This window comes from Myotis myotis, unplaced genomic scaffold (genome assembly GCF_014108235.1).
Source record: "Myotis myotis isolate mMyoMyo1 unplaced genomic scaffold, mMyoMyo1.p scaffold_m19_p_1, whole genome shotgun sequence".
Taxonomy (NCBI): Eukaryota; Metazoa; Chordata; class Mammalia; order Chiroptera; family Vespertilionidae; genus Myotis; species Myotis myotis.
This window is the reverse complement of record NW_023416313.1, coordinates 25,342,469-25,368,830: the sequence shown is the minus strand read 5'-3', so window position 1 is coordinate 25,368,830 and position 26,362 is coordinate 25,342,469. Positions and strand designations below refer to the sequence as shown.

The 26,362-nt window shown below is 38.8% G+C and overlaps 2 protein-coding genes across 14 annotated transcripts in view; one reads left to right on the top strand and one right to left on the bottom strand.

The window, feature by feature from the left end:
- APBB2 (amyloid beta precursor protein binding family B member 2) overlaps positions 1 to 8,749 on the top strand; it is a 323,648-nt gene extending 314,899 nt beyond the window's left edge. For 10 of the 13 annotated variants that reach the window (XM_036332251.1, XM_036332163.1, XM_036332242.1 and 7 more), the window contains 3 exons: positions 297 to 412; positions 1,879 to 2,058; positions 5,472 to 5,639. In XM_036332251.1, coding sequence (XP_036188144.1) covers positions 297 to 412; positions 1,879 to 2,058; positions 5,472 to 5,639 — 464 coding nt within the window. Of the gene's footprint in view, positions 1 to 296; positions 413 to 1,878; positions 2,059 to 5,471 lie in introns of all 13 variants that reach the window. The other 3 variants (XM_036332188.1, XM_036332170.1, XM_036332260.1) reach the window with 2 other exon arrangements.
- Positions 8,750 to 10,818: 2,069 nt separating this feature from the next.
- The window catches only part of NSUN7 (NOP2/Sun RNA methyltransferase family member 7), a 40,415-nt gene continuing 24,871 nt past the window's right edge, over positions 10,819 to 26,362 (bottom strand). Inside the window, exons 8-12 of the mRNA XM_036332151.1 lie at positions 25,418 to 25,561; positions 21,933 to 22,034; positions 19,781 to 19,898; positions 13,075 to 13,198; positions 10,819 to 12,619 (exon numbers count right to left, since the gene is read on the bottom strand). Coding sequence (XP_036188044.1) covers positions 11,984 to 12,619; positions 13,075 to 13,198; positions 19,781 to 19,898; positions 21,933 to 22,034; positions 25,418 to 25,561 — 1,124 coding nt within the window. The 3' untranslated portion in view covers positions 10,819 to 11,983. The remainder of the gene's footprint in view (positions 12,620 to 13,074; positions 13,199 to 19,780; positions 19,899 to 21,932; positions 22,035 to 25,417; positions 25,562 to 26,362) is intronic.

Below are 26,362 nucleotides of genomic sequence, written 5' to 3'. Positions count from 1 at the left end.
CTTAGAAAAACGTAGCATTTGCTCGAGTACTGTTCATACAGTCAGGGCTGGGGAACCCTGAGGGAGAAAGAGGAGGGAGCATGTGGCGATCAGACGGGACATCACACACTACATCTCAGATTTCTCATGACCCTTCTTCTTGTTGAAAAAGCAGCATTTTATTTTTTTAAGCAAACATGAGAAATGAAATGTCTCCTGGGGCTATAAAAAAAGATCCGCCTGGGTGATTTGGGCCCCCGTTTGTGAGTGATAAAGAGCTGTAGGGCCTTTTTCAATGATTCCTTCAATCCGTTCAGGAATGGATACCCTGAACAATGCCATAGAGAGTCTTATGACCTCGTCCAGCCAGGAGGATTGGCCGTCCGTGAACATGAGCGTGGCCGATGCCACCGTGACTGTCATCAGTGAAAAGGTAGGAAGGGTCGCGCATGCCGTTGGCCTGTCTGGTTACACTGGGGTTTTGGACACAAGAGTCTTCCGTGAAACTTAGGTACCTAGCCAGGGCTGGAGCTCTGGGGAGCTGTGCTTGCTTATGACTAAAATAGCCTCCATTAAAACAAACAAAAAAAAGATGTGCCCTTTGTGTCTGGGTGTCTGCACACATTGGCTGGTAGTGACTGGAAGGCACTAGCAGTATCGCTTGGTTTTCTGGCTGGTTCCTCTCAGGCTCCAGGGGCAAGTGGGCTGTGCTTTCTGGGGTTGGGGGGCAGGAGAGGCTTCCATTATCGGAGATCCTACGGTTTGGTAGTAGCAGGGGCCGCTGGCCATCTTGAGTGAGGCCAGCATTCGCCTCCACTCACATTATCCCAACTTTGTGGCTGAAGAAACTGAAGCACAGAGAGGTTAGGTAACTACCCAAGGTCGCCGAGCTGGAAGCAGCAGGGTCAGGACGGAACACAGGCAGGCCGGCTGCAGACTCTCCCACCTCTGCCTCGGTGAAACACCGTCATGAGAAGACCGCGCATCCTTGGCGGTGGCTCTGTGCTCCAGCAGGTCACCTTCAGGCCCCCTTCACCTTCTAAGGGAGAGTGAGACGCCCACTGACCCTGCCTGCCTGTCCAGCGTGCGAGGCTGGGTTTTCCTCGGTCTCCAAACCGGTCACGCCCTTTCCTGCTCCTGTGCTCCACGCCTTTGCCTCACCCAGATTTCCACTTGAACATAATTTCTCCCAAGAAGACTCCCAGGCCTCCCAGACCAGCGCAGTTAATCCCACAGCACCTGCGTGAATGTTTAATAAGTCAAGGTGCCAGTGGTCCACAAGTCACTGTGCTGGTTGTGTTTACTAATTTCAACTTGCATACGGTTGCTGCTGCAAAGGACGTGATATTCGTAAGGATGCATCCCGAACAGTCCCTCACACAGCATCATATGGGTGCCAGTTTGTGAAAGAGAAAATAGGATTTGGAGACTTAGTATTTTACACGGTTTTAGGTAGAATATGACTCAGCGTGCCGTTTAGCTTGGGAAGAAGACCTGGATGGGGACAGATCCCGCGGTTCCTTCTCTCTGGGGGCCGTGGGGTTTCCAGTGGGTTCACTTGGGCAGATGGGTGGCCTATGTGGGGGACATGTAAGAAGTATGCATGACATCGCCCCATCCCCAGCGAGCCCCCGGGCTTGGAGCACGTGCACAGGGAGCGGAACACACACCTCGGATGTGTGTAGTTCAGAGCGGGATTAAATGCCAGGATGCGACACCCTCAGCAGCGAAGGCCTTTCCAGTCCCTGGGGACACTTGCATCCTAGACTCGGTCTGGCTGTGTCTTTTTAATCCTAGAGGTGGCCACTCCACGCTTGACTCTCTGACTTAGGGCCTGAATGTGTTTGTGACTGTTGCCTGGCTCCCCGAGAGTGGGCTGCTGAGCAGTGTGTCTTGCAGAACGAAGAGGAAATCTTAGTGGAGTGTCGCGTGCGGTTTCTGTCCTTCATGGGCGTCGGGAAGGACATCCATACATTTGCCTTCATCATGGACACCGGGAACCAGCGCTTCGAGTGCCACGTGTTCTGGTGCGAGCCTAATGCCGCTAACGTGTCCGAGGCGGTGCAGGCCGCCTGCATGGTGAGTACCGGCTGCGGGCACTGGTTCGACGGCACGCCCCTGGTTATGTTTTCTGTGCTGTAAATTGGAGCAGCGTCACTAACTTAAAAGGAGGAGCGTCTGATCCTAAAAGAAAGGCTTTACCGTGTAACACTCTCACTCCTGGGACAGACTCAACTGTGATAAACAGTTTGCCATGTCAAGGGGCAAGGGCACCTGCAAGAAGCAGGGCCGGATGGAGCCAAATTCCGATGAGACTCCAGGAACATTGGAAAGGACGATCTTTGAAACCACAAGTCTAAGGATTCTTAGTTCTTAGTCCTTATTAACTTCAGGATGTGATCCAGAAATGTTGGTTGTATGAGTTGGTACTGTTTTGAACCAACTCAGTACTTTAAAAAAATTTAGATTGACTGGTTTTTATTTCAAAGAGTTGCTTTCTGTGCACTGTTCTTACATATTTTATTTACTTCGTGTCCTTACAACCACCCTGCTAGGCAGTTGTTAGTTGTTTTATTTATGAGAAGACAGAGGCTCGGAGGAAAGAAGGGGGCCCTGGGCACAGAGCTGGCAGGTCTGCGTTCAGTCCCACCTGCTCTGGGTACCAAAGTCCAATGCTCTTCACGTCTTGTATGATTTCAAACAAACAACAATACTTTGTCATTCAAAATACTTTGAGCACCAGTGATGCTGGCACTGAGAAAGTCCTAGTAAAAACGAGGGATTGTGTGAATGTGGGCATCAACCTGAAGCGTGGTGTATCCTAGCAACACAGGTGGGGGGGGGGGGGTGGAGCCAAGTGGAAGGATGCAGCGTCCATATCGTGAAGTGCCCATAATGCTGTGCCAAAGTGTTTATCTTCAGCAAAGATTGTTAAGCAGGAGAGTGGATTGACCATAGTAGGTCTTAAAAGTGTACTCGAGAGCACAAAAAAGGAAAACAAAGTGGAAGATGGGTTGGGAGGAGGTGTCTGGGGTGGAGACGTCAACCAGGAAGCCCGGTTATTGGTCCAGATGTGGGTTGCACAGCATGGCAACCAGGAGCAGGTGACCTGGCAGATGTGGAGAGCCTCATGGCAGGAGGGTTGTGGGGGGAAAGGGGCGCAGAGGAGATTCTGAATTTGAAGTACCTGGGCTTCACCTAGTTTAATCCACTTATGGGCTGGACTCTGGGCAATTCAAGTAGAACTAAGAAAGCGTCCTTGCGTTATGGAGCTGAGGGAAATGAGCCAGTAAAGCCGACTGGAATGGAGTCAGAGATACGTGGTTGGGGCAAGGTCTTGGTGGTAGATTAAGAGCCTGGGGAGGGGCTTAGCCTGCTAATTGGGTTGGAGCAGTGATTTTCAACCTTTTTCATCTCATGGCACACAACCCAATAACTAAAATTCTGTGGCACACCAAAAATATATTTTTTGGCCATCTGACAAAAAAAAAAAAAAATAGGTATAATTGTGATTCATTCACACTGGATGGCTATTGTTGTGTTGGCTGTTGTCATTTTTTTATTTGACACTCTGAGGGAAAAGAGGTCAGTGCCCCTGACTAAATAGTCAGGTATTGCATGTTTTTAAATCCTTGTGGGACACAGGGTGAAAATTGCTGGGTTAGAGTGACTTTGAGACTGGCCAGAAGATGCCAAGAATCCAAGAGTACGTGGGTTTAGAGAAGTTGAGGGAGTTCTGTGGTTTTCCATACAGCATGTTGCTAGGTTAAGCATGAGGGGGAAGAAATGAGGTGGATGGCAGATAACGGAGGTGGGGAACAAGAAAAGAGCTGATTGACTTTTATCATAAAAGACCCCTTTGAAATGGAGAGGGGCGGATGGGGAAAGGAAGGGAAGACCTAGTGCACTCATTAGCTGGCTTCCTTACCACAGTCCTTGATCAGGGGTACAAGTCCCCCTCATTCTGTGGAGCCAGGATTATGCATATAAAGGAGCAGAGCCAGGTGGAGGAAATGGGTGCAGAAGAATCGAGATGAACCTCCTGACGGGGCGTGGGAGACTGAGAGGGGATACAGGGACTATGTGAAGGAGAGAGAAGATGGGAGAGTTCAGCCAAGCAAAAATGGAGGGTGACTGTTTAGGTATGTCATGAAATTGAAAATGATCGTAACAGATGGTTTTAGTCACAAAATGAATAGCTTTCAGCCTTAATTATACATTTCAAATGCCAATGGCAATTAAATAATTAGCTTTATCACTGGTTACAGTTTGTTTTCTGATTCCCAGGCCCATTTTATGTCTTAGAAGCAATTTTTTACTCATTTGCTTGCTACTTTAATGGCATTGGGGCAGCCCGCTGAAAAGGCTCAGCCAGTCCTGTATAAGGCCCGTTGATAAAATGAAACCTTTCCTTATACGTCGAAGCCAGCATCCTGAATCACATCTGTATGCTTCTCCGTGTGAAATATCTATGCATGATCTGTACCATCTGAGATGTCTGTGGCGTGAACACATTCTCTTGAATCTACTTATTTGTTAGGCAGATTTTGCAGCTGTGTGGTGGAGCCCAGCTGAAAATATTTTGGTGAAATTTAGGAAAAGGCGGAGAGGGATGGGGCAGTTTTGACTCACGCTGGAACTGCCTTGTTCGCATTAGGAACTCCCAGTCCAGTGCGCCATGTGCCACAGCTGCCCGTTAACAACCCCGACTTTTAAGAGCATGGAGCCTGGGTTGTGGTGCGGACCTGGCAAGTACCTTACACAGAGGAGAAACGCAGTGACTCATTTTTCGTGCGTTTGGGTTGGAAGGGGCTAGTGTTGAGGCCTGGGGGCTGTGACAGACACTGTGACCCAGAGTCTTGCTACAAATAATTTATGCTTCTCGGGGCGGGGGTGGGGAGCATCAGCCTGTTTCACACTGTACTGGGGGAATTATTAATATTTAAGTAGATTTTTAAAAAAACCAGTCATGGATTTATTTTCAGGTGCCTGGATTAGGAAAAAAATGGATAAATTTTAACCTTTTTAACCTAATTTTTAAGAATTACTTATCTTTGTCTAATACAAAAGCAGATGGATTGTGTTATTCTATTTCTTCCTGAAGGATAAGAAACTGTCCGTGGTGCCGGGATAATGGATTCTTTTAATTAATTCATTAAGGTTTAGACTTGTATTAGACTTGTAAAACTTAGACTTGCTCTTCGACTGTGAGGAGTGTGAATTGCAGCCTATCAATATAGAGGACAAGTAGAGGGAGGAGTTGGGTGGAAGAAAAAGATGGCAAAAGCCAAAGCATCTTTGTCAAGCCTCAGGATCTTTTAAGAAAATTTAAAACACTCCGCTTAAAGAAAAAAATCGCTAGCTTCTTGGATTCATGTTTAGGAGCTAGGTCGTTAACTTTGGGGAGTAAATGTATTGGTGATTAATTAAAATCACATTCAACAAGAAGGGATGATACGTTATTAACAACCATCAACCATGTTTTGTTTCAGTTGCGATACCAGAAGTGCTTGGTAGCCAGGCCGCCCTCACAGAAAGTCCGGCCACCTCCTCCGCCAGCAGACTCCGTGACCAGACGGGTCACAACCAATGTGAAACGCGGGGTCTTGTCCCTCATTGACACTTTGAAACAGAAACGCCCTGTCACAGAAACGCCGTAGCTGCGGATGCTAAAGGGTCCCGTCACCTTTCCCTGGAGATCGAATAGCTACACAAAAGAACATGGACAGTATCCGGCCTTCCATTCAGTTGCTGATGCTTTGTCTTCAGAAAATGTATCCTTCACCGAACAGTGTTAGACAAGCATGTTCTCTCTCTTGCCACCATCATGTGATATGAAAAGAAGCATGACTAATTTTTTTGCTGTAAGTTACATCATGAGCCGTGGAAGGTCTTTTTCTTATTGTAAATATCGTGAACATGATTAACTTCACACACACAGGGAAGAATGTGGCCACACCCCTCCCTCCTTGCGAACTGATGCCGAGTCCTTGGAGTGAATGACGCCCGGGTTACGGTCTTTGTGACAGGATCTGTCCTGAGCAGCGTTGCAGTCCTACAGCACTTTGTCCTGTGTTCAACATTGGAGAAGACACTGCATCCCAGACACCACTGAGATGCTGTAAAAATAGGATGGTTTTTAGTTCAATTCATAAAATTGGACCTTTTCGTTGTCAACATTGGCTATTGGCATCAGAATGGAAACCAACTGGCCGCTTTCCTTGACGAGCTCGACACGTGGACACCATTTCATGTCTGCAGCTGATTGTGGGGTATTGGGGGAAAAAATGAAACTTCACAATTGAAAACAAACCAAATGTCAGAAATTAAAATCGAACAAAAATAGCCTTTCTTTTCAGATGGTTTTCAAACCGATTAAGAAAAAGGAAGAGGTTAACAAAATCATAATGCATTTTGGGTGGGACATATTCAAACTTCTGCCTTATATTGTACAATGCAGCTAGAGAATTATAGTTCACTATGGCCATTCTCTGCATAAACAACATTAAAATGAAGTATTCCTCGTAAGCCTTTTGTCCTTAGTTTGCTAATTAGCCAATATGCAATTTGGAATTGAGGAAATGCCATTTATATTTTATATTGTTACCACACGTTATTTTGTAGTCCACCTCCTAAATAAACGTCTGCTAGGATTCCGCATCTGGCTCAGTCTTACCCTAATGCTTTTTGCCCAGAAAGCTGTCTGTCCATCATGTATTCCCATGGCAACAAATTACATTAAGTTGAACCTTTCTTGGATTTATGTCTTTACTATCAGAATTAGACTCCACTAGCTATATTTTTTAATTTATCTTTTTTTCATTATATTTTCAAGATTTAAAAATTTCATATCAGAGCAAAATCTGCATAAGGACAATGTACTATTTAACAAGTTTCCCAAAACTAACGCTTTCCTCCTCCTCTCTCTGTAGGTATGAAACTTAGCTGTAAGTCACAGACTTAGACGCTTGTTAACATTGTTTTAAAAGGAATTTGCTAAGGAGATCAATCCAAACATTCGTCTTACTTTTTAATGCCAACGTTAACATTTTACAACATCCAGTGATAAAAGTAACTGCTTTCTGTATATCCCCTGCTATGTGCTTGTCATATGGTTTCCACATTCTTATCACACTTGAGCCTTATAAGGTAGAGAAGGTACTAAACACATTTGAGAAATAGAAATATGAAGTACCGAGACGCTCAGTCTCCAAGCCTGAGGTCTGACCAAAGTTGGTGAGAAAACCAGGACTGGGACCCAGGCTTCCCCTCCCATTTGCAGGCTATGCCACTTCCTCACCAGCCAGAGCATCTTTACACACTGACTCTGGGCAAACCCAATTACGGTCAGGAAATCGTAGCGTTCCCTGTAGAAGTAGGAAATGTGGCGGAATTCCTCTCACTGGTATGAATTATAAAACCCTTGCCTTCTCGGCCCAGGGCTGTCCTGCAGGGTGCCTCTGGTGTGTTGGAGAAGACAGAATCCCAGGCGATTTTCCAGAGATGATGTTAGGGGTGGTGGAGATAGAACACGGAATGAGGAGTGGCCTCCTGCCTCTGTTCCCTCTCAGAATTCTGGAATTGTGGCTGGCACCTTCATGTTATGACAAAAAAGATGCCCCTCTAGAAATGAATTATACTTCTCACCAGCCTATATGCTTCTGTCTGAAGTAACCAATACCATTTTCAGAAATTACTGCATTAAGAAAATCCATACTGTGCCCTTTGAAAGCTTTTCAAATTCAATCATGATCCTCTTTCATCTTGATCTCCACAATGAAATGTTTTAGTATGATAAACTTCAAACTTCTGAACAACAAATCCACTTTTATATTGGAAATCTCTACCAGAACCCTGTGTTCATTTTTTAAGGCATATGTTTGTTTATTTACAGGACCAGGCATACTGAGCTAGCTTTAAGTAGCAGACTGATTTATATATGCAATTATAGGATACATTAAAATGAATGATAGCCTTTACATATTGAAAACTTTACTGCAGATGCTTTGTTTTGAAGGTAGCTTTGCATACGAAATGTGGTTAATTTTGTAAAGTTATGTTAAACAGTATGTTCAGACACTTTCTGCCATGGCCAAAAAGTACATATGAAAGTGTGTGTGTTTCTGTGCAGGGACACCAGTGTTTGACATGATGTTGTAGCGACACTCTGTTATCTATGCATTCTTTATGTCTGTCCTTCGGTAAACAGGCAGCCGTGTTCACTATGCCTTGTATGTCTTCTCATTTTTTTAATTAACCTGTTAAATACAGCTTAAAATATTTTTATTTATTCTATTTTTACTGAAATATACTGCATTATTGTGTTCATGTATTATCTTTACTGGATATTATCTCACAGTGTATCCAGGTCTACGTAATCTCAGTGAACTATTCGTTGCCTAAAAGGTGGTTTTGTAATGATTTGTAGTCACATTTTTATTGGACTATGTAGATGAAAATGCTTAAAGTTCATTTTATTTTTTACAAGCAGCTAGACAGACACAGACTTGCCACCTCATATATGTGCTCGTGGGCGGCATCAAGGGGAATGGCCAACATGCCTAGGGCTCAAGTTTTTACTTTGCAAACTAAAGCACTGCTCGGTGCTGCATTTTTATATCACAACGTGTGTGATCTCCTCCGAAAGAGGCACATGTCCACACGCCTTTGTTTCCACCCAGAGCTCATTTGAACCATTGTTTTTTGTTTGTGTCTTATTGCATGAAGGGACATTCTTCTCATTTCCATTAAAATAAGTTCTTGGTGATAACCTGTTGGCACTGCTACTTTTTTAAAAAAATTCACTTTATGACTTTATGATCGACATTGGTAAATGATTCTACGGAAGGTCATTTACTAGGAGCCTAAACCTTTCCTCCTTTTCTCATTTGACACACTTGTTTTTGTAAGCATTGCAACACGTTCAAAATTTCACAAACAACTCGGGAAACGTTTCCCTGGTATTAGCACAATTTAGTGAAACCACTCGCTCTCTGGCTTGCCAGACTGACCTCCCTACTCCACAGCTAACAGGTTGTTACATAGCCAGCAACATGAAGTGTATTTCAGCTTCAGGGGAACGCACTGCTCACACTTTATCGAGAGCTCTCCCTGCGACCCAAAGTAGCTTGTTTATCCTGAAAGAACATTTGGTTTTGCTTTCTTGCCCATTTACTGTTGACCACTTTTACACATTTAAATGTAATATGTTGTGAGAATAAACTTAGCTGCACAAAGTTTTTGGCTCATTTATCTGGCATGTCAGTCACATACATGCAGAAATAGAAATGTAAGTTCTCCACGATAGTCACTTTATTTTCAGATTATTCTTACCTCAAATTAAAAATTATTTCAGCCAGCCGGCGTAGCTCAGAGGTTAAGCATTGACCTATGAATCGGGAGGTCACGGTTCAATTCCTGGTCAAGGCATATGCCCCTGATTGTGGGCTTGATCCCCAGTGGGGTGTGCAGGAGGCAGCCGATCAATGGTTCTCATCATTGGCGTTTCTATCTCTCTCCCTCTTCCTTTTTGGAAACAATAAAATCAATAAGAATACATATTTTAAAAATAATTTCAGCAATGTAAGATTCAGTTTTGATTAGTTGTTGCATATTTCCATCTGGTAAGAACTAGAAAGAACCTGACATCAAAGAATGAAGAATAGAGTTGTACAGGCACTAAATCCCAAGTCAGGTAACTAGAAAAACAAATCGGTTAAATCTGGCTTAGTTGAAGTGTTAGACACGTGGAAGAAGGAAACAATTTAAAGTATGTTCCCATTCTTTGCTCATCTTACTTTTCCGCCGACAGTTTATCTCTTTTACTCTATCAAAGGCAGTTACTCTCAAGGAACAAAATTTCATTTTGGTTTCAGGTATTATATAATGGTAAATTTAGATAAAAATCTGAATTTGCTATTGGAATATCTACAGTATTATTTTAGATTTTTGCAACACCTTTCTCAAGAAAGAAAAATGTCAATGTTTAATACTCCTTCACTAGAATTCTCAAATATTGTTTTTATCCCAAGTACTTTTCCTTTCTGACTCTACCACAGTATCTAAATAATTGACCATGCCCTTCTTAGAAGATTCTCAAAGAAACCTGCAGGCTTAGTGAATGGTTTAATCAGGATCTCCATATACTTCTAAGAGAAGAATGATTCAGAGGCAGGTGCATGTTATGTGATTCTGAATGTAAGCGGCTAAAGTGACATGACATGAATCATGCTGCTACAGACATCAGAAAAATATCCTGAACTATTTCCTAACAATAAGAGTTTTCTTTATATAACCACAAAAACCTCAGACCTGCTATTTTTGGACAATGGAATACTTTTCAGCCTGGGGCAGAGGGCAGAGGGTCGGAAAGGGATAGAGGATTCCTGGGATAAAATACCAAACAAAGTTCAATTCAGCTGCACTCAGTTCCTCCCAGAGGCATGGAACACTCTAAGCCAGATGGAATAAGAGGGTGAAACACTATAACTTTTACAGCAAAGAAATACATAGTTTTTAACTACTGAAATTAGTGAAATAAGTTGAGCATTTAAAATATTTGTACATTGTAAGAATCATAATTAACATGGGAATCCTTTTGATATTGAAAATATAGTTTGGTTCAAATATAAAAAGTTTTGTTTCCTTTCTTCATTGGCACATTTCACTGATAAATGTAAACCTTCAGCTAAAATAAAAATAATTTATTACTACTAAAATGATATTCACCATTTTTTATCCTCACTTCAAGTGAGAAAATAAAGAATAGAACATTAAAACTGAAACAGATCTAAACATTCATCTGGAAGAGGTAATATTCTACTAAAATGCCACCTGAATTGAACGTTCAGAAATTTACATAACACTGTCCAACACAACTGGATTCTGAAAATAGAACTTTAAATTCAAACTTTATGAATGTGTCTATGAACATTTTTTGAACAATAGGATTTGTAGGTGTAATTTATTCCATTTAATGTCAAGCAATTTCTTTTGCCATGATGGGGAAAAAAAAATCAGTAGGCCCAGAAATGATAATCATACCAATTCTTGGTAGACAATTGATCATACAGTCAAGATTAATTGATTTTTAATATAATTAACATACTGCTATAATATATTTTCATTGTGCATCAGAAATGATTTACCAAATTTTGATTACTGTTTGCCATTTGACATGACTTGTAGATTTCAGTGTCACTTGTATTCAACAGTTTGCCTCTTCCTCAGAATTATTATTATTTAGGTGGAAATTTGCTTATAGTCACTGTTTTACAATCTTATTTGGCATAAATAGAAGGGAGGGCTGATTATGTCCGATCTGCGCAAGATCCTGGAAGCTCTTCCAATGAGAAATAGCGTTCACTCTACCTGGACATCTGACCTACCCACACCTGGAACTTTGGAGCTTTCTGTTCTTCCTACTCAGACTCAGCCTCCATCAAAACTCACATCATCCCTGGCTTTATGCATGTTTTAATATTTAAGAAAAAGTGAACCTTGATAGTGACTGAAAATGTTAAACTGTGACTGACTAGACACTGAAGAGCAATCTAAAGTCGGTGAGAGAGGGCCAGCATCTTTTCTACATCTGTGCTTTCTACTAAATTGCCTCAAAAGTTAAGTTAGGAAAAAAGCCTGTGAATAAGGCAGTGTTTCCCTTCAGGAAAAACTGTTGCAGTTTTCTTTTCAAGGTGGTGCCCCACTGAAAGTTAACAAGAGTGAGACAAGTTCTAACAGCTGCTGAGTCTACACGTGGACATTCTAGAACAGATCAGCACTGAGATGTTGAAATCTCTGAGTTTTGCTTTGCTTAACCACCTACATTATTGTGTTGTCTCACTTGTCTTAACTCTCTTGAAGCTAATTCACCTGTAGAAAGTGACACTAAGTGACTGAAAGGATGGGTATCTTGTGTAGGGCTGTCTAGCCTTCAGAGAAATATCACGCTGAAAAAACCCTGCTCTTGACCCTGTAGAAAAACCACCACACACACACCAGACAATCAAAGCCACGGTCGCCGATGTCTGAGGAAGGAAGAAGGTAAGTTTCCTTTAGGCTTTTCCCCTTTTCTGGCGATTGGTGGTGTGGAATGGTAGCCGGGCACAACAGTTTTGGGTGCAAACCAACCATAGTAAAAATGTTGAGCTGGTATATGAGGTCTGATCCCTGGGGGAGGTGATAATGGGAACATTACTGGAGGCAAAACAATCTCTACGGGTTTCAGTACCACCATCTTGTCTTCAGGGCGAGGTCTCACAAAGTTTGTGGGACGTTCATATGGTCTGGGGAGAGATGTGTTCTTCATAAATGCAGGCACCAGGGGATTGGCGGCAGGCTTGCTGGGTTTTCTGACCTGTGAGGAAGTACCCACTTGAGTTGTACCTTTCTGTAGAAGAGAGATTTTTGTCGTTGCTGTCTGTGACCGATTGGCATTTTCATTAGTTTCTCGGTTCAGGAACTCAGCAATTTTCACTTGAACACCTTTACTGTCAGTAGAAGGAGCTTTTGGAAATGCTGTTTTTGATTTTTTCTTCTTCTCCCGTTTTGAAGATTTACCCAACTCAATTCCCTCCAGTAGACCCTTTGCTGCAGCGCGAGCCAACACATCTTTCACAGACACTGTCTCAGATGGGTCCCGCTACAATAAAGAGGCAGGTACTAAATGTGGGAGTTGATTTAGTGTGTATATTACAAGTATTTATCAATGTTTCAGAAGAAGTGAAAGAGTACATTATACTAAAAGAAATAGTTTTTAGGCCTTAGTCTCTAATATATCCCGTAAGCCTCAGCAAATGACTTCTATAATTAAATTTCCTTATTTATGAACTTGACAGGGGGAAAAAAAAAAGAATGACAGAGCTTATTTCTTATATGTGAAATAAGATGAACTAGGTGTTGACAAAGTGTATGGAGAAGTGGGGATGGAGAGCAGGCAAGAGAGGAATACTCAGGAGAAATATAAAGATAAAAATAAGCGCTTTTTTTTGTGGCCACACAGTAATAATTCTTAGTCCTGCCTTTTAACTATGTATAAAATAAGCACACTATTAACAAAATGCTCAGAGACTTCCTGAGGATTTGTTGTTTCCTTACCTCCCTTGTTAGAACAGAAAGAAAACAACCATTGGTAATTTCAGATGGCTCCATTCTGAAGAATTTATCAGCAGATGAATGTACTTCCTCTAAGGAACACAGTGGAAGGACAGGAGGACTAAGCCTGCAGGAGATAGGAGCAAACAGGCCTAGTTAGAAAGGCTAATTTGCCAATGGAGAGAGAGAGTAAATTGCAACAAGTTTTCTTCTATTATGTTTTACCAGTCATTTAAACATAAATTCCAAGCTAGGATAAAATACTGAAACTGTACAATCCTATATAATAAAAGCATAATATGCTAAGTGTCTCAACCAGTCACTATGATACCCACTGACCACCAGGGGGTAGACGCTCCCACCGGTAGGTTAGCTTGCTGCTGGGGTCCAGCTAATTGGGACTGGGTGAAAGGGCCCAACACACCTGGAGCCCTCCCGTGGTCCCTCCCGTGGTCCCTCCCCGGCCAGCTGGCCCCGCTTGGCCCAGATCAGCCCAGGCCGGCCAACCTCCCACAGTCCCTCCCCAGCCAACCCCCATTGGCCCCAATTGGGACTGGGCGAGATGGCCCCAATCAGCCCCAATCACTGGCCAGGCCGAGTGCACGAATTTGTGCACCGGGCCTCTAGTACTATTATAATTTTAAAACTCTAATATTTCATGTTTACTCATAATTTAGTCTACTTCCCAAGTTCTCCACCTTTAAAAAAAACTATGCCAAAATACCAACCTTTTAGCAAGTTAAAAACTTCCCCAAATCATTAATGTGTTAACATCAAAAAAAGGCTCCCATAATGAAAACAGGTTAATATGTATAGTAATCACAAAGGCACAATCCAAAAAATCCTTTATTTCTACATGTTGTCAAACTACACCAGGTATGACTTCCTTCTTTTACCTTTTGCACAATTATAACATAAAAATTTGGTCTAGCATTTTAACTACATTTTTCTTCCCAATAACATTTTTAGAATTAATGTATGAATTATGTAGTGTTCAAGAAAGTACATAATAAAAACTTCATATCAGAAATAAAAAATTCTAATCACTAATATGTTGAAAAAAAATTCTTGGTTTTTGTATTTAATATTTAATTTCTTATTTAATAGTAAGTGGTTCATTCATAAATAAATAATTCTTATATTTCCATACTTTTACAATTAAAATTTATTTAATCAAGGCAAAATTTATATAAAAACTTTTCATATAAATTAAAATATCAGAAACTCTTAATAATTTTGTCTGTTATATTCTGAAATTTAAAACCATTTTAAATGTATATGTATTAATGATTTGCCTACTGTGCAAAGCACATAAATAAAATATTGATTCTCAGAAATGGTTAACAATTTAATTGTAGACATTACTCAGTTCACAATATAAAGAACCACAAATAAGAATGCTGAGCAAACTAGAGACAAAATTACATGGTAATACAGAATGAAATACAATCAACTCTGGCCATGGGAGACATCAAATGTGAAGATTTCACAGAAGTAGTAGCCTCGGTGCTATGTCTTTAAGAATATTAGGTTTCCAATAAGGTAAGGAGGTGATTCTAGACAGAAAGGAGAACATGAAAATGTCTGTTTGGGGTATGGCAAGTGTTTCCATGTGTCTGGGGCACACAGTGAGTAAAGGGATGGAGAGGTCACTTAGAATGTGGGCAAACACACATGACCTCAAATGACATGCCAAAGCATCTGGCAAATGGAGATGCTGTAATAATGCTTATGCTGAACTGAGCTGTTAAAAGACTAGTATAATAGTAGCTAGAGCTATATGATAAAGGCAAAAAAACTAGTTGCTCCTCTTGCCAATCTTATAACCAACAAACTGAATTTCTATGGCCTATTCATATATGTTCTCTATACATAGAAATAATAAAAAGAAATGTTTTCACTTAAAAAATACTCTCTGATAATAATAATTTCTTCCTAATTTGGAACATAGCTCCATAGTGTAACTCTGAAGGCTGGGATTTTTGTCAGTTTTAATTGACTGATATATTCCTAGCACCTAGAAGAGTGTCAGGTATATAACAGGTATTCAATAAATACTTATCTGATAGGCTATGATGTAGTTTAACTACATATACTAGTATGCTCTTTTTTAATGGCACTAGTAGTCCATAATTAAGATTGGTCAGGTTACCTTCCAGAAATGCCCTTCCAAAGCAAAATGATTTCCAAACCCCAGTTGACAGCCCATTTCTTTGAATAATTCATACCCAGAGTCTCACACCTGAGACGATGACATTTGGGATTTTTTGAGTTGATGATATCAGGATATTGTATAAATTCATTTGACTGAAATGTCTAGAATAGGCAAGTCCGTAGAGACAAAAGTATCTAAGTGGCTGCCAGGAGCTAGGGGACCAGGGGAATGAGAAGGGACTCCTCAGTGGGTTCGAAGTTCCTGTTTGGGGTGATAAAAATGTTCTGGAACTCGTGCTGATGGTTGCACAATATACTAAAAGTACTTCCTCCGTATACTAAAAAGCAGTGAATTATGCACTTTAGAATGATGAATTATTGTTTGCGGATAACATTTCAATTTTCAAAACTTATTAAAATAGGAACCGTTCCATATATATTAGTGTATATATTATCTATATACAGGCATACCTCATTTTATTGCACTTCGCTTTATCTCCCTTCACAAATGTTGCGTTATTTACAAATTGAAGGCAAGACCCTCCACAGCAAAAAGATCTCGACTCACTTTATTGTGGTGCTCTGGAACTGAGTTCGCAGTGTTTGTACACACACACTCATGCGGCTGATATTTGACTGGTACACACTATTGTGGCTATACCAGTGGTAATAATATATCTTCTGGTGCCCTCTAGCTGCCCCCGCTCTCCCAGTGCCCCCTCCACATCTTCGCATATTAGAGTGAAACAGAGGGTTACACCAGCTCATCAAGGGAACTCCAGGACCCTGTTCCAGCTGCTGGACATTTGGGGATTTGGAGGTGAGGAGCTATAGGAAGGTAATTATTAACCTTTTCATTATGCATCTTTGGGTTGTTTTACATGATACACAAATGTGAGTAGGGGTTTTGAAATTTAAAAAAAAATAATACAACTTGAGAAGGAAACCATTTAAAATTATAATAATTAAAGCATTGTTATATTAGAATAGAAATAGCCAAACATCAACAGAGTAGAATAGAATTACAGACACACAGAAGTATATGCAGGATTGTAACATAAAAATCCAGAGGCATTTTAAATCAGTAGAGGGAAGGAGATGAAGGTTCTGGGGTGGGAATGGAGCATTCTCTGTACTTTACTCCTTTACCAAAATAAACAGCAGCTAAATCTATTATTTAAATATAAAAATATTAAAGGAAAACTGGTAAAAAAAAATGTATAAGCTAACGATCAATATAACACAAGCCATAAGGAAAGGATTGATATACTTGTCTACACAGAAATTTGAGATTTCTATAAAGCAATTTTAATTAAAATTTTATTTTAAAATATCTGTAGTTCATATGAAAACAGTTAATATCCCTAATACACAATGACAAGGCACATAAAAAGAAGAAAAAGAGGAATGATACAGTTGAAAAGGTGGTAAAGAATATGAACAGGCTACCTTTATTAAACATTTGTTATGTGCCAGGCATGTTCATGGAGTTATATATTCAATCTCCACAAAGATCCGTTGAGGTAGGTAATATAACCCATGTTGCAGCCACCTTTCCTTCCTCTACTCCCACGATACCTTCTCCTACTTAACAAAAAGGCACTCACTTGCCTTGTTATAGTACATTGTCCTGCGACGTACTGCTAAACAAAGGGACAGCTCAAGAGTGCAGCTCTCTTCTCCAATGTCAGAGCAGGGTGAAGGTAAGAAATCTTTGATTTTGCCAAACACTGAAAAAGCTCTGTTCTTGAACTTCCTGCTCTCCCTCCCTCTCTTCTTTTCTCCCTTTTACTCTCCCCTCCTTATTTTCACATATCTATCCCTTAGATTAAAATTAGAAGAAACTCATGGGGGCATATATTAGAAAATATGTTTATTTGAATTAAAAAGTAGCCCAGCTGGCGTTGCTCAGTGGTTGAGCACAGACCTATGAAATAGGAGGTCATGGTTCAATTCCCAGGTTGCAGGCTCGAATCCCAGTTTCTATTTCCCTCTCCTCCCTTCCTCTCTGAAATCAATAAAAATATATAGTTTTTAAAAACTCAGACTTTTCTGACAAAGTCAACCTGGTTTTCACAATGACAACTAGCTTTGTAAAATAGGTAACAAATTCATCATTTTTCCATAAATTGAGAATAAGATAAATCTGCAGATACAAAGACTTAACGGAAATATATTTAAATCACATCTGTAATAGAACATTCAAGAAATAATATATTAAACAACTATTTAAACTTATGATAAAAAATATTAGACATCAAGTAGACAATATTAGACTTTAAAACAGAAAAAGTTATATAGTTATTTAAAAACATGTAGGGTATTTGAGAGAGTTTCTTTTTCAAACACTGCAAAAATGTTTGAAGTCTACTGCTCTAGAACCCTCACCCTTATTTACTCCACAGTACACTTCCCAGTCAGTAAAGAGCAAATGTGCCCAAACTCATTAGTAGATAAATGAAAATTTAATCAACAAAGAGATCTCATCTTTTCACGTCAGCCTGGTGAAAATTTAAAGTCTGATAAAACCCAGCATCTGTGGAGCTGTGGGTAAATAGGCTTGTAAGAGTGTATATTTCAGTGGGTAATTTGACAATACCAATTAAAACTTAAAATGTGCACAACCTTGTCAAACTGATAAGGGTTATATGGTTAAGTGGGATTTGGAAAAACTTATTCTTTTTAAGTTGGTATTTCTATAATGAAATAAAACTGAAGTTTTTATAATAGGGGCAGCAAAAAAAAGGTTGCATTGACATAGGTAAGTATGATGAGGCTAAAGTCTAAAATGAGGTGAAACTTTCTTGGATATTATAAGGAAAAGTTAGCAACAGGCGATTAGATTAGATGACATATAATATTGCTTTCAAACCTAAAGTTTACTACTTTGGGAATTAAGAAATTATTCTTAGAGACCATATAGTGTATTTCTCTAAGTAATTCATAATTTCTTTGACAGTATCCCCAAGTAATTATAGATCTCTTGAATATATACTCTTTAATTTGAGCCCAAATCCCAGATTATTTATAATATGTCCCTAAATATTACTTGTGTATTTTATACCATATTATATAGATTAATAATAATGGTTTATCTGAAATAAAATCTAGTGAAATAAAGTATGGGTGTTCCTCCATTTTTGCTATATTACATTCTTAGAAACCTTATTCCTAACAAGTGATCATCTATATCAGGGGTCCTCAAACTTTTTAAACAGGGGGCCAGTTCACTGTCCCTCAGACCACTGGAGGGCCGGACTATAGTTTAAAAAAAAAAAAACTATGAACAAATTCCTATGCACACTGCACATATCTTATTTTGAAGTAAAAAAAACAAAACGGGAACAAATACAATATTTGTATTTGCATGTGGCCTGCAGGCCGTAGTTTGAGGACCCCTGATCTATATTGATGAATTTGGTTATATATCTGCAATAATCCTTTCTGCCACTAGATGGTGATTTAGCCAATGCTATGTTGGAATCACTAGAACATAAGATTGGCTGTTAGCTACCAACATAAGTTACTAAATAAGGAAGGGAAATACAGATGTGATTAACATGTCCACTTGTGAATGGACAAAGGAAAAATACCAAAGTAAAAGAAGGAAGCAAACCATATGCATATTAAGACTCTTCTATAAGAATTAAAAGAAAATTTCAAAACATGAATAATAAGTAAAAATAGGAGCCCTGGTAGGAATGGCTCAGTTGATTGAGCATCATCACAGATAGATTCCGGGTCAGGTCACATGTCTGGTTTGGGGCTCAATCCTAATAGGGAGTATACAGAAGACAGCTGATAGATATTTCCCTCTCACATCGATCTCTCTCCCTCCCTCCCTCCCTCCCTCCTTCCTTTATCATTTCCTCTCTCTCTCTAAAAATCAATAAAAACATTTTAAAAATAGAAGGAAACATTTTTAAATACATTATTGTCACAGACTTGAAGAACTAATTGGTGTTGGAGAGCCTTATATCTACTCCTTATCTTTTTTTCTACTCCTTATCTTGATGTACATAGTTCAATTGTAGTATTACTGTTATTCTTCTCTATCCCCAGTTCATTGCAACATTTTACACAGAAGTTACTATACTAGTTATTTAGGCTATTTTTACCTCAGTCTTGCGGGTGCCAAAGGCTATATATAAGGGTCTAAGAAATGGATGTTTTCAGATAATAAATATCCAATTTTCTCTCTAGTTTCTCAGGATATTTTATATACTTATTTTTCTTCTAACTGGGGAATGGATGTATCTAATACTCAGGATATAAAGTTTAGACTCAATTTTTCCAGAAAACAATAAGTCAAGGCCAAAATGGCTTTAGCTTTAACAATAACAACATAAATCTAGTGTACAAGAGAATGCTCATACCAAGCCATTGTAAAGGCTCTACAGAACTGATGTTAATGTTATAAGAAGATGGGTGACTTGGGCATATTAAAGTCTAAAAAAAAGGAAATGGAATATCTTCAGAAAACTTAGAAAATCATAATTTTTCACTTTTAAAAATATTTGGTTGAGTTATTTAGGAGAATCTTGTCCTTTCTTACCTATAAGGTTGTATTTTGGTCCCATGGTCTTGAAATTCCAGTGCTTTCTTAACAACAGCTTCGTTTTCTTCTGGATAAACTGAACATGTGCAGTAAACAACTGCTTGAGCTTTAGTAACTACATTTAAAGAAGATGTAATTAACACAATGACCCCATTACCAATTCTAAACAAATGTGCTATGTTTCCAGACCTCTGTTTGTACTAATACTGCATCGCTTCAATGGCAATGATTTCCATAGACATTTGCATGGTTCCCCTGTATAGCACATATTAATTATGTAGTCTGTGGCCAAAAAGTAAAGTAAATCTAACTGTTTTGTATGGAATTGAAAATTCAATCAATATGACCAACCTAGTTACAAACACCAACAAATAAATACTACGGATGACCATGAGCGATTACTTCTAGCCACTGTTCCACAAGCCATATCATATAACTAGTTAAATGGACTCTGGAGATAGACAGACAGAGATGTGGATCTTAGTTCTGTTATTTACTGCTGTCTAAACCTAGGAAAATTACTGCAACTCTCAGATTTTTCATCTTTAAAATGAGGTAATGCTACTACCTGCAACTCATTTGTCCATACTTACCAAGCACTGTTCTAGCTATTGGAGATACACAGACAAAAGTCCCTGTCCCTGGGGAGCTTGTTTTCTGTGTTTTACTGACATAATAAGATATAAATAAGCAGGAAAAGTATAGTTAGATAATTAATGCCATACAAAAAAACAAAGCAGGTATGGAGGATGTCTAGTTTCAAGAGATGATACTGTAATTTTAAATAGAATAAAATAGTCAGGGAAAATAACCATGCAATTTAGTTACCCACTTTCCAATCTTCTATCCAACTTATTTCATAGATAATATACACAGTTATCATGTTTAATGTTTAGTAGCATCAAAAGGGCAGACCTATTCTGTGCCTTACATTTTGCCCTATTTCTACCTCATGATGCTATACCCATGTGTATTGAATTACCAATACCCTATGAAACCGAGGGTCCCTATAACTTTGATTAAATTTAGCTTTAAGTCCTAGTTCTGGAAATTATATCCCTCTAGCTATATATACACCCCTCAGAGACCTAGCCTTTCCCCAGGCAGCAGAAGACAAATCAGGCTTGACTAATGGTCACAAGGTCTAGACCTCTGGCAGGCTAAAGATAACATTTTGACATAAGTTTCAGTTCCTGAGCCCTAAGGTGGAACCACTCTCCAGCTACTTTCCCAAGACATCAAAGGGACACTAGAAAATAACCTCAGAGCCGCCCTTAAGACCTGAGGAAATTATTCTTTACCCTTCACCTCCTACCAATCAGCTCCCAACATGACCTGGAACCAAAGGTGTCTTGAGATTTTGCCCTTTGTCTGTCACCTACCCATCCTCAAGGAATTGAGGCTTTGAGCATTAGCTTCCTGTTCTCCCGGGTGGCACCATTTATCAATAAAGTAGCCAGTATTTCTCCACTGCAATTCTCAGTGTCTAGTGTTTGGCTCTATTAACACCGGGTGGAGGAACTCTTTCTGTCTCTAACACCTATACTTACCTTTGAGTAGGCATTTGATAAATATGCACTGAATTCATAAAAACGTATATAATTTCTTAGGCACTTTTAGATTTCCATGCCCATGTGTATTCAGAATCTAAATGGTACTTAAATCTGAATGCAGTGATTAAAGAATTTTATTACTCATAGACTTCAAATCAAGAGATCTAGGCTTGATCTGTAATTTTCTCTCTCTATTCTCTACTTGGCAGTAAGAGAAATAAGAGTTTAATTAAAATTTGGATTGTATAGAGTTGTTAAGAGCAGGCAGTGACAACAGAAAAATTACATCAAGTAAGAAGCCAAAGAGAAGGAATAGAGAAGATGAAACTACCATAATGGATGCACATAATTATTTTACTTCAGCATTAAGAAATGTGAATTATGCTTGCTAACCTCTGTTAAAAATGATAGCAAAGCATATATTTTTTAAAGACTTAAATTGATAAAAATAAACATTTTGTTACTTTAAGGTGTTAAGACTGAGTGTTCTGGGAAATTCATTATGGTTCACACCTCACTGCCTGGCTATAATAGAGAAATGGAGTATTGATGCTTCTCAAATGACAAACATGTTAAGACTGAACTGATAAACTTACATTTCATTGCGTGTGTTAGCTGTGCATATTGCTGTTGAGCAAGAAAACGAAGTTTATCTTCTGATGTGCCTCCTTGAGAGAAATCTTTAAGTAAATCTGTATCTAAAAGCAAACAAATGTTTTAAATTATATCACTATTACATGTTTTCCATATATTGCTATTATCACATTATTTATTTTTTGATCATTTTCCCTCTTAATGAAAGTTTTCATGGAAAATATTAAAACTAAATAAATAGTATTATAAAAATGCTGACTTAAATATTGAAAACTAAGTTGACAAAGATAATTTTTTTTAGTTTTAATAGTTTTTCTTTTTTCTCCAAACCCCTATGAGATAGCCATTTAACTAGTCAAATAAGTCTTTAGGTACAAAAAAGAGAATGCTGTCAGCTTAGAGACTAATAGAAGAAAAGATAACATTTATTTTCCCAGGTAGAAACGATGACCTACAGTCTAAGCTCAGTACGAAAAAACACAAAAGAATACAATTTTAAAAATTAACTTACCAAAAGAAATTTTGGATGAAAAAATTCAGGGAAACAAATATATGCCTTCTTAATAGATCAAGAAACTATTACAGCAACATTTTAATTTCTGAAGCTAATGCTAACATATTTCTTGATATTATTAGCTAAGACATATTGAATGCTACTTTATATAGATTATTTTATTCAACAACTTTTAACATTGAGGAAACTGTGTAAACATACATTAAACAACTTGTCTAAGGTCACATAGCTACTCTGTTGAGCCAGGATTCTAGCTCCAAAATGGACCACAGAGCCCAAATTTCTAACCTCTGTATTGTTCACCTCTTAGTAATTCCCTGGATTGAAACAGCCAATTATTTTTACCCCATATTTGGCGGTTCCCCACTCCAGTAATATCACTGAAGGTTAATTAAACTCCATTTCTTTTCAATTTAGTTTTACACTCCACATCTTTCTACCTGTTCTAAAATTATCCACCACTTTTTAAAGGACTATTTATACATTATTACACTCTAAAACCATACAGATTACCTTTTCCATCCTATTTTAAAATAATTCCAAGTTATTTTAAACTTCATATATTCTTCAATGGTTCTAACGGTTTTCAATGTTTTCCAAAATGAATTCATGATTGCTCTCTTCCACATATCATCTAAGTCTGATGAAACATCTTTTGTATTCATCCCCTAAATTCATGGCTACTGTTTCTACATAGTCATCAGGTCAGCAGCTCCTTGTTTGCTTTGGCTATGATTTCCTCAAAGTACAGTTACCTTCAAAAACCCTCGGTTTTCCCAAGTTTGCCATAGACCACTTGTTGCTTTATCCTGTTGCCTCAAAACATTACCAATATCTAGAAAACTTTTTCCTGTCTCCCTTTCTCATCATTTGTAGTTTCCTTTGGGCTGGTCTCCCAGCTTCCAGTTTATTTTCATCCACAGCTTATTTAGTTCTGCATTCCCACTCCAACATGGCCCAGGATAAGACCAGAGACCCACATTCTCAGCTATGATTCTCTTGCCTGCGAGGCTTATTATAGGTGCTATTTCTTCCCCTCTCTTTTCAGTGTCTACTAATTCTTCATTGATCATTTCCTAGAGTTAGTGCAGGCATTTTCTCAGTCTGCTGTCCCATCTCAGATAGTTATTCTTCTGTTTAACTCTCACTGGAAAAACATTATCTACAGAACGTCAATATTCTACATGGTACAGTGTAAGTCCAATTAAAGATAATGTAGTAAAATAAAAAAAACAAACAAAGAAGCAAATAAATAAAATGTAGTTACTGGAAAGAAAACGTTAACTGATTAAGTTTAAAACCCAGTTTCTCTATTTACTAGCCATATGACCTTAGACAACTTGCTAAATTTCTCTGAGTCTTGATTTTTCCTCTCAGTAAAATAGAAATAATCAAATAACACTATCCCCAAAAAGTTATTGTGACTATTAAGTGATAGTGCATGTGTACTACCTAGAATATCGACTGGGACAGTTTTGCTCAATAAATATTAGTTCCTTTCCCTTCATTTCTTTTTCTCAATTTTTAATTATGTCCTTGCTAGAAAGAGAAAAGTTACTCCCCATGTTCTGAATATTAGTGGAATGTCTTGTCTAGTATTCCAGTTACCTTTATCTACGCCTTTCAATATACTCAAGGGGTCAGTTTCAGTTAACGTGGGGCCAGTACGCTGTGATTAAGAGAATTATTCGAAGTGCCGACCTTGGAGTCAGAGCGGTTGTGCTTGAATCCAGGCTCTGACACTTACTAGTCTAATGACTGGGTGACTTCAAACTCCACTGTAAGCCTCAGATTCTGTATTTGTAAGATGAAGATTATAAGAGTAACTACTACTTTGCGTTCTTCTGAGGATTTGGTGACATTGCCCAAATGAAGTGCTTAGCTCAGTAGTGCCTTACATGTAAGTGCTCAGTAAAAGTTAATGTTAAATAATATTTTGAAATTTATTAAAGAAGGAAATAAAATATTCCTAGAATTAACATTTAATCTGAGTATTCATATCAGAAACCATACATGTTAAGGAAGTCTTGAGTTTGAAACAGTCTGATTATGATTTAATTAGGCCTGTGTTTAGAATATAGGTTCTGAAATCAGGCAGCTCTAAATTTGAGTCCTAGTTCTGCTCCTAACTAGCTGTGTGACCTTATAAAAATGAATTAATCTTTCTGAGTCTCAGTTTTTCATCTATAAAATTCGAATAAATTGTTGCCCTAGCTCAGTGGTTCTCAACCTTCTGGCCCTTTAAATACAGATCCTCATGTTGTGGCCCCAACCATAAAATTATTTTCGTTGCTACTTCATAATTGTAATGTTGCTACTGTTATGAATCATAATGTAAATATCTGATATGCAGGATGGTCTTAGGCGACCCCTGTGTAAGGGTCGTTCGACCGCCAAAGGGGTCGCGACCCACAGGCTGAGAACCACTGCGGCCTAGCTGGTTTGACTCAGTGGATAGAATGTTGGCCTGCGGCCTGAAGGGTCCCAGGTTCGATCCCAGTAAAGGGCACATGCACAGGTTGCGGGCTTGATCCCTAGTAGGGGGCGTGCAGGAGGCAGCTGATCAATGATTCTCTCTCATCATTGATGTTTCTATCTCTGTATCCCTCTCTCTTCCTCTCTGAAATCAATTTAAAAAACTATTTTAAAAAATAAAAGTAAATGCTGAGAAATTGTAATGCCTATAACTTGAGCTCCAGAATATGCCAGAACAGCACTGGCCAGCTTCTGTTCTGATTGCCTACATCATTCCAATTAATACATATTTTGAATATCACCCTTGCCCATATCTCACAGGATTGGTTTAAGGATTAAATGAGGCAATGAATATCAAGTACATTATACATAGTATTCCACACATGGAAGCTATTCATTAATCAGATATATCTGATGTCATTTTAATTATTTTAAATAATTTTATTTAAATTATCAATACATTTCAATAATTTAAAATTTAAAAATTAAAACAAGTACCTTCATGCTCATTTAAAATAAATTCTACTGGATTACTAATACCCAGTCCTGAACAACGAGGTAGCAGCAGAATCACTTTAACTTTCTGTAATCTATTATCCTTCCATTCAATGTTCAGAAATGTCTCAGGAAGTATTTCAATATCTGGGAGAAAAATATAGAAAAAATTAATGTAAAATACTAATTAAAAGCCCTAATGCAGTATGTAAGTAAGCCTATTTATCATTGTTCATTTTTAAATCCTCATCGCCACAAAAAGTCATTCTAATGTAGTCAGAAAAGATGATGTCCATCTCTGATAAATTCCCAAAGTTAATACATGAATTCTGTAGGGTTTTCTCTTCACTTGAGAAAGTGATTTTGAAGTTTAAATATTTCCTACATAAGACATAATTAAGTTTTCCATTCTGAACTTAAGATTCCATTTAAAGCCATATGCTGCAGTGGAGGGAAATGGCTTTAGACACAGAAATACCCAAATTTGATTCCCGATTTCACTGTTTAGCTGCATGACAATCTCTCAAAGCCTCCATTTCCTTCTTCATTAATGTGGGATAACAAAGCCTCCCTCATCTAATGGTGAAGACTGAAATGAAGTAGTTAAGCTCACATGGTGCCTCGTATACACTGAGTGCTCAGTAATGGTTATTTCCCTGTCCATTTTTTAAATCCCCTTTTATATTCTATATTCCCAGAAAAAAAAACAGATATCAGTAGTATTTATGAGCCACAGTGTAAGTTCACTCAGGGGCCTTGAAATTTAGTTTGAGAGTCTGCCCTCCCTCAGGTTATAACTCTCTGTACCCTATCATTTTTGTTGTTGTTAATCTCCACCAACAATCTGCAACGGAGGTACATGCCCTTGCAAAGAATCAAACCGGAAGCCTTCAGTCCCTGGGCCGAGGTTCTAACCACTGAGAAAGCTGGCCAGGGCCCTGTGCCCCT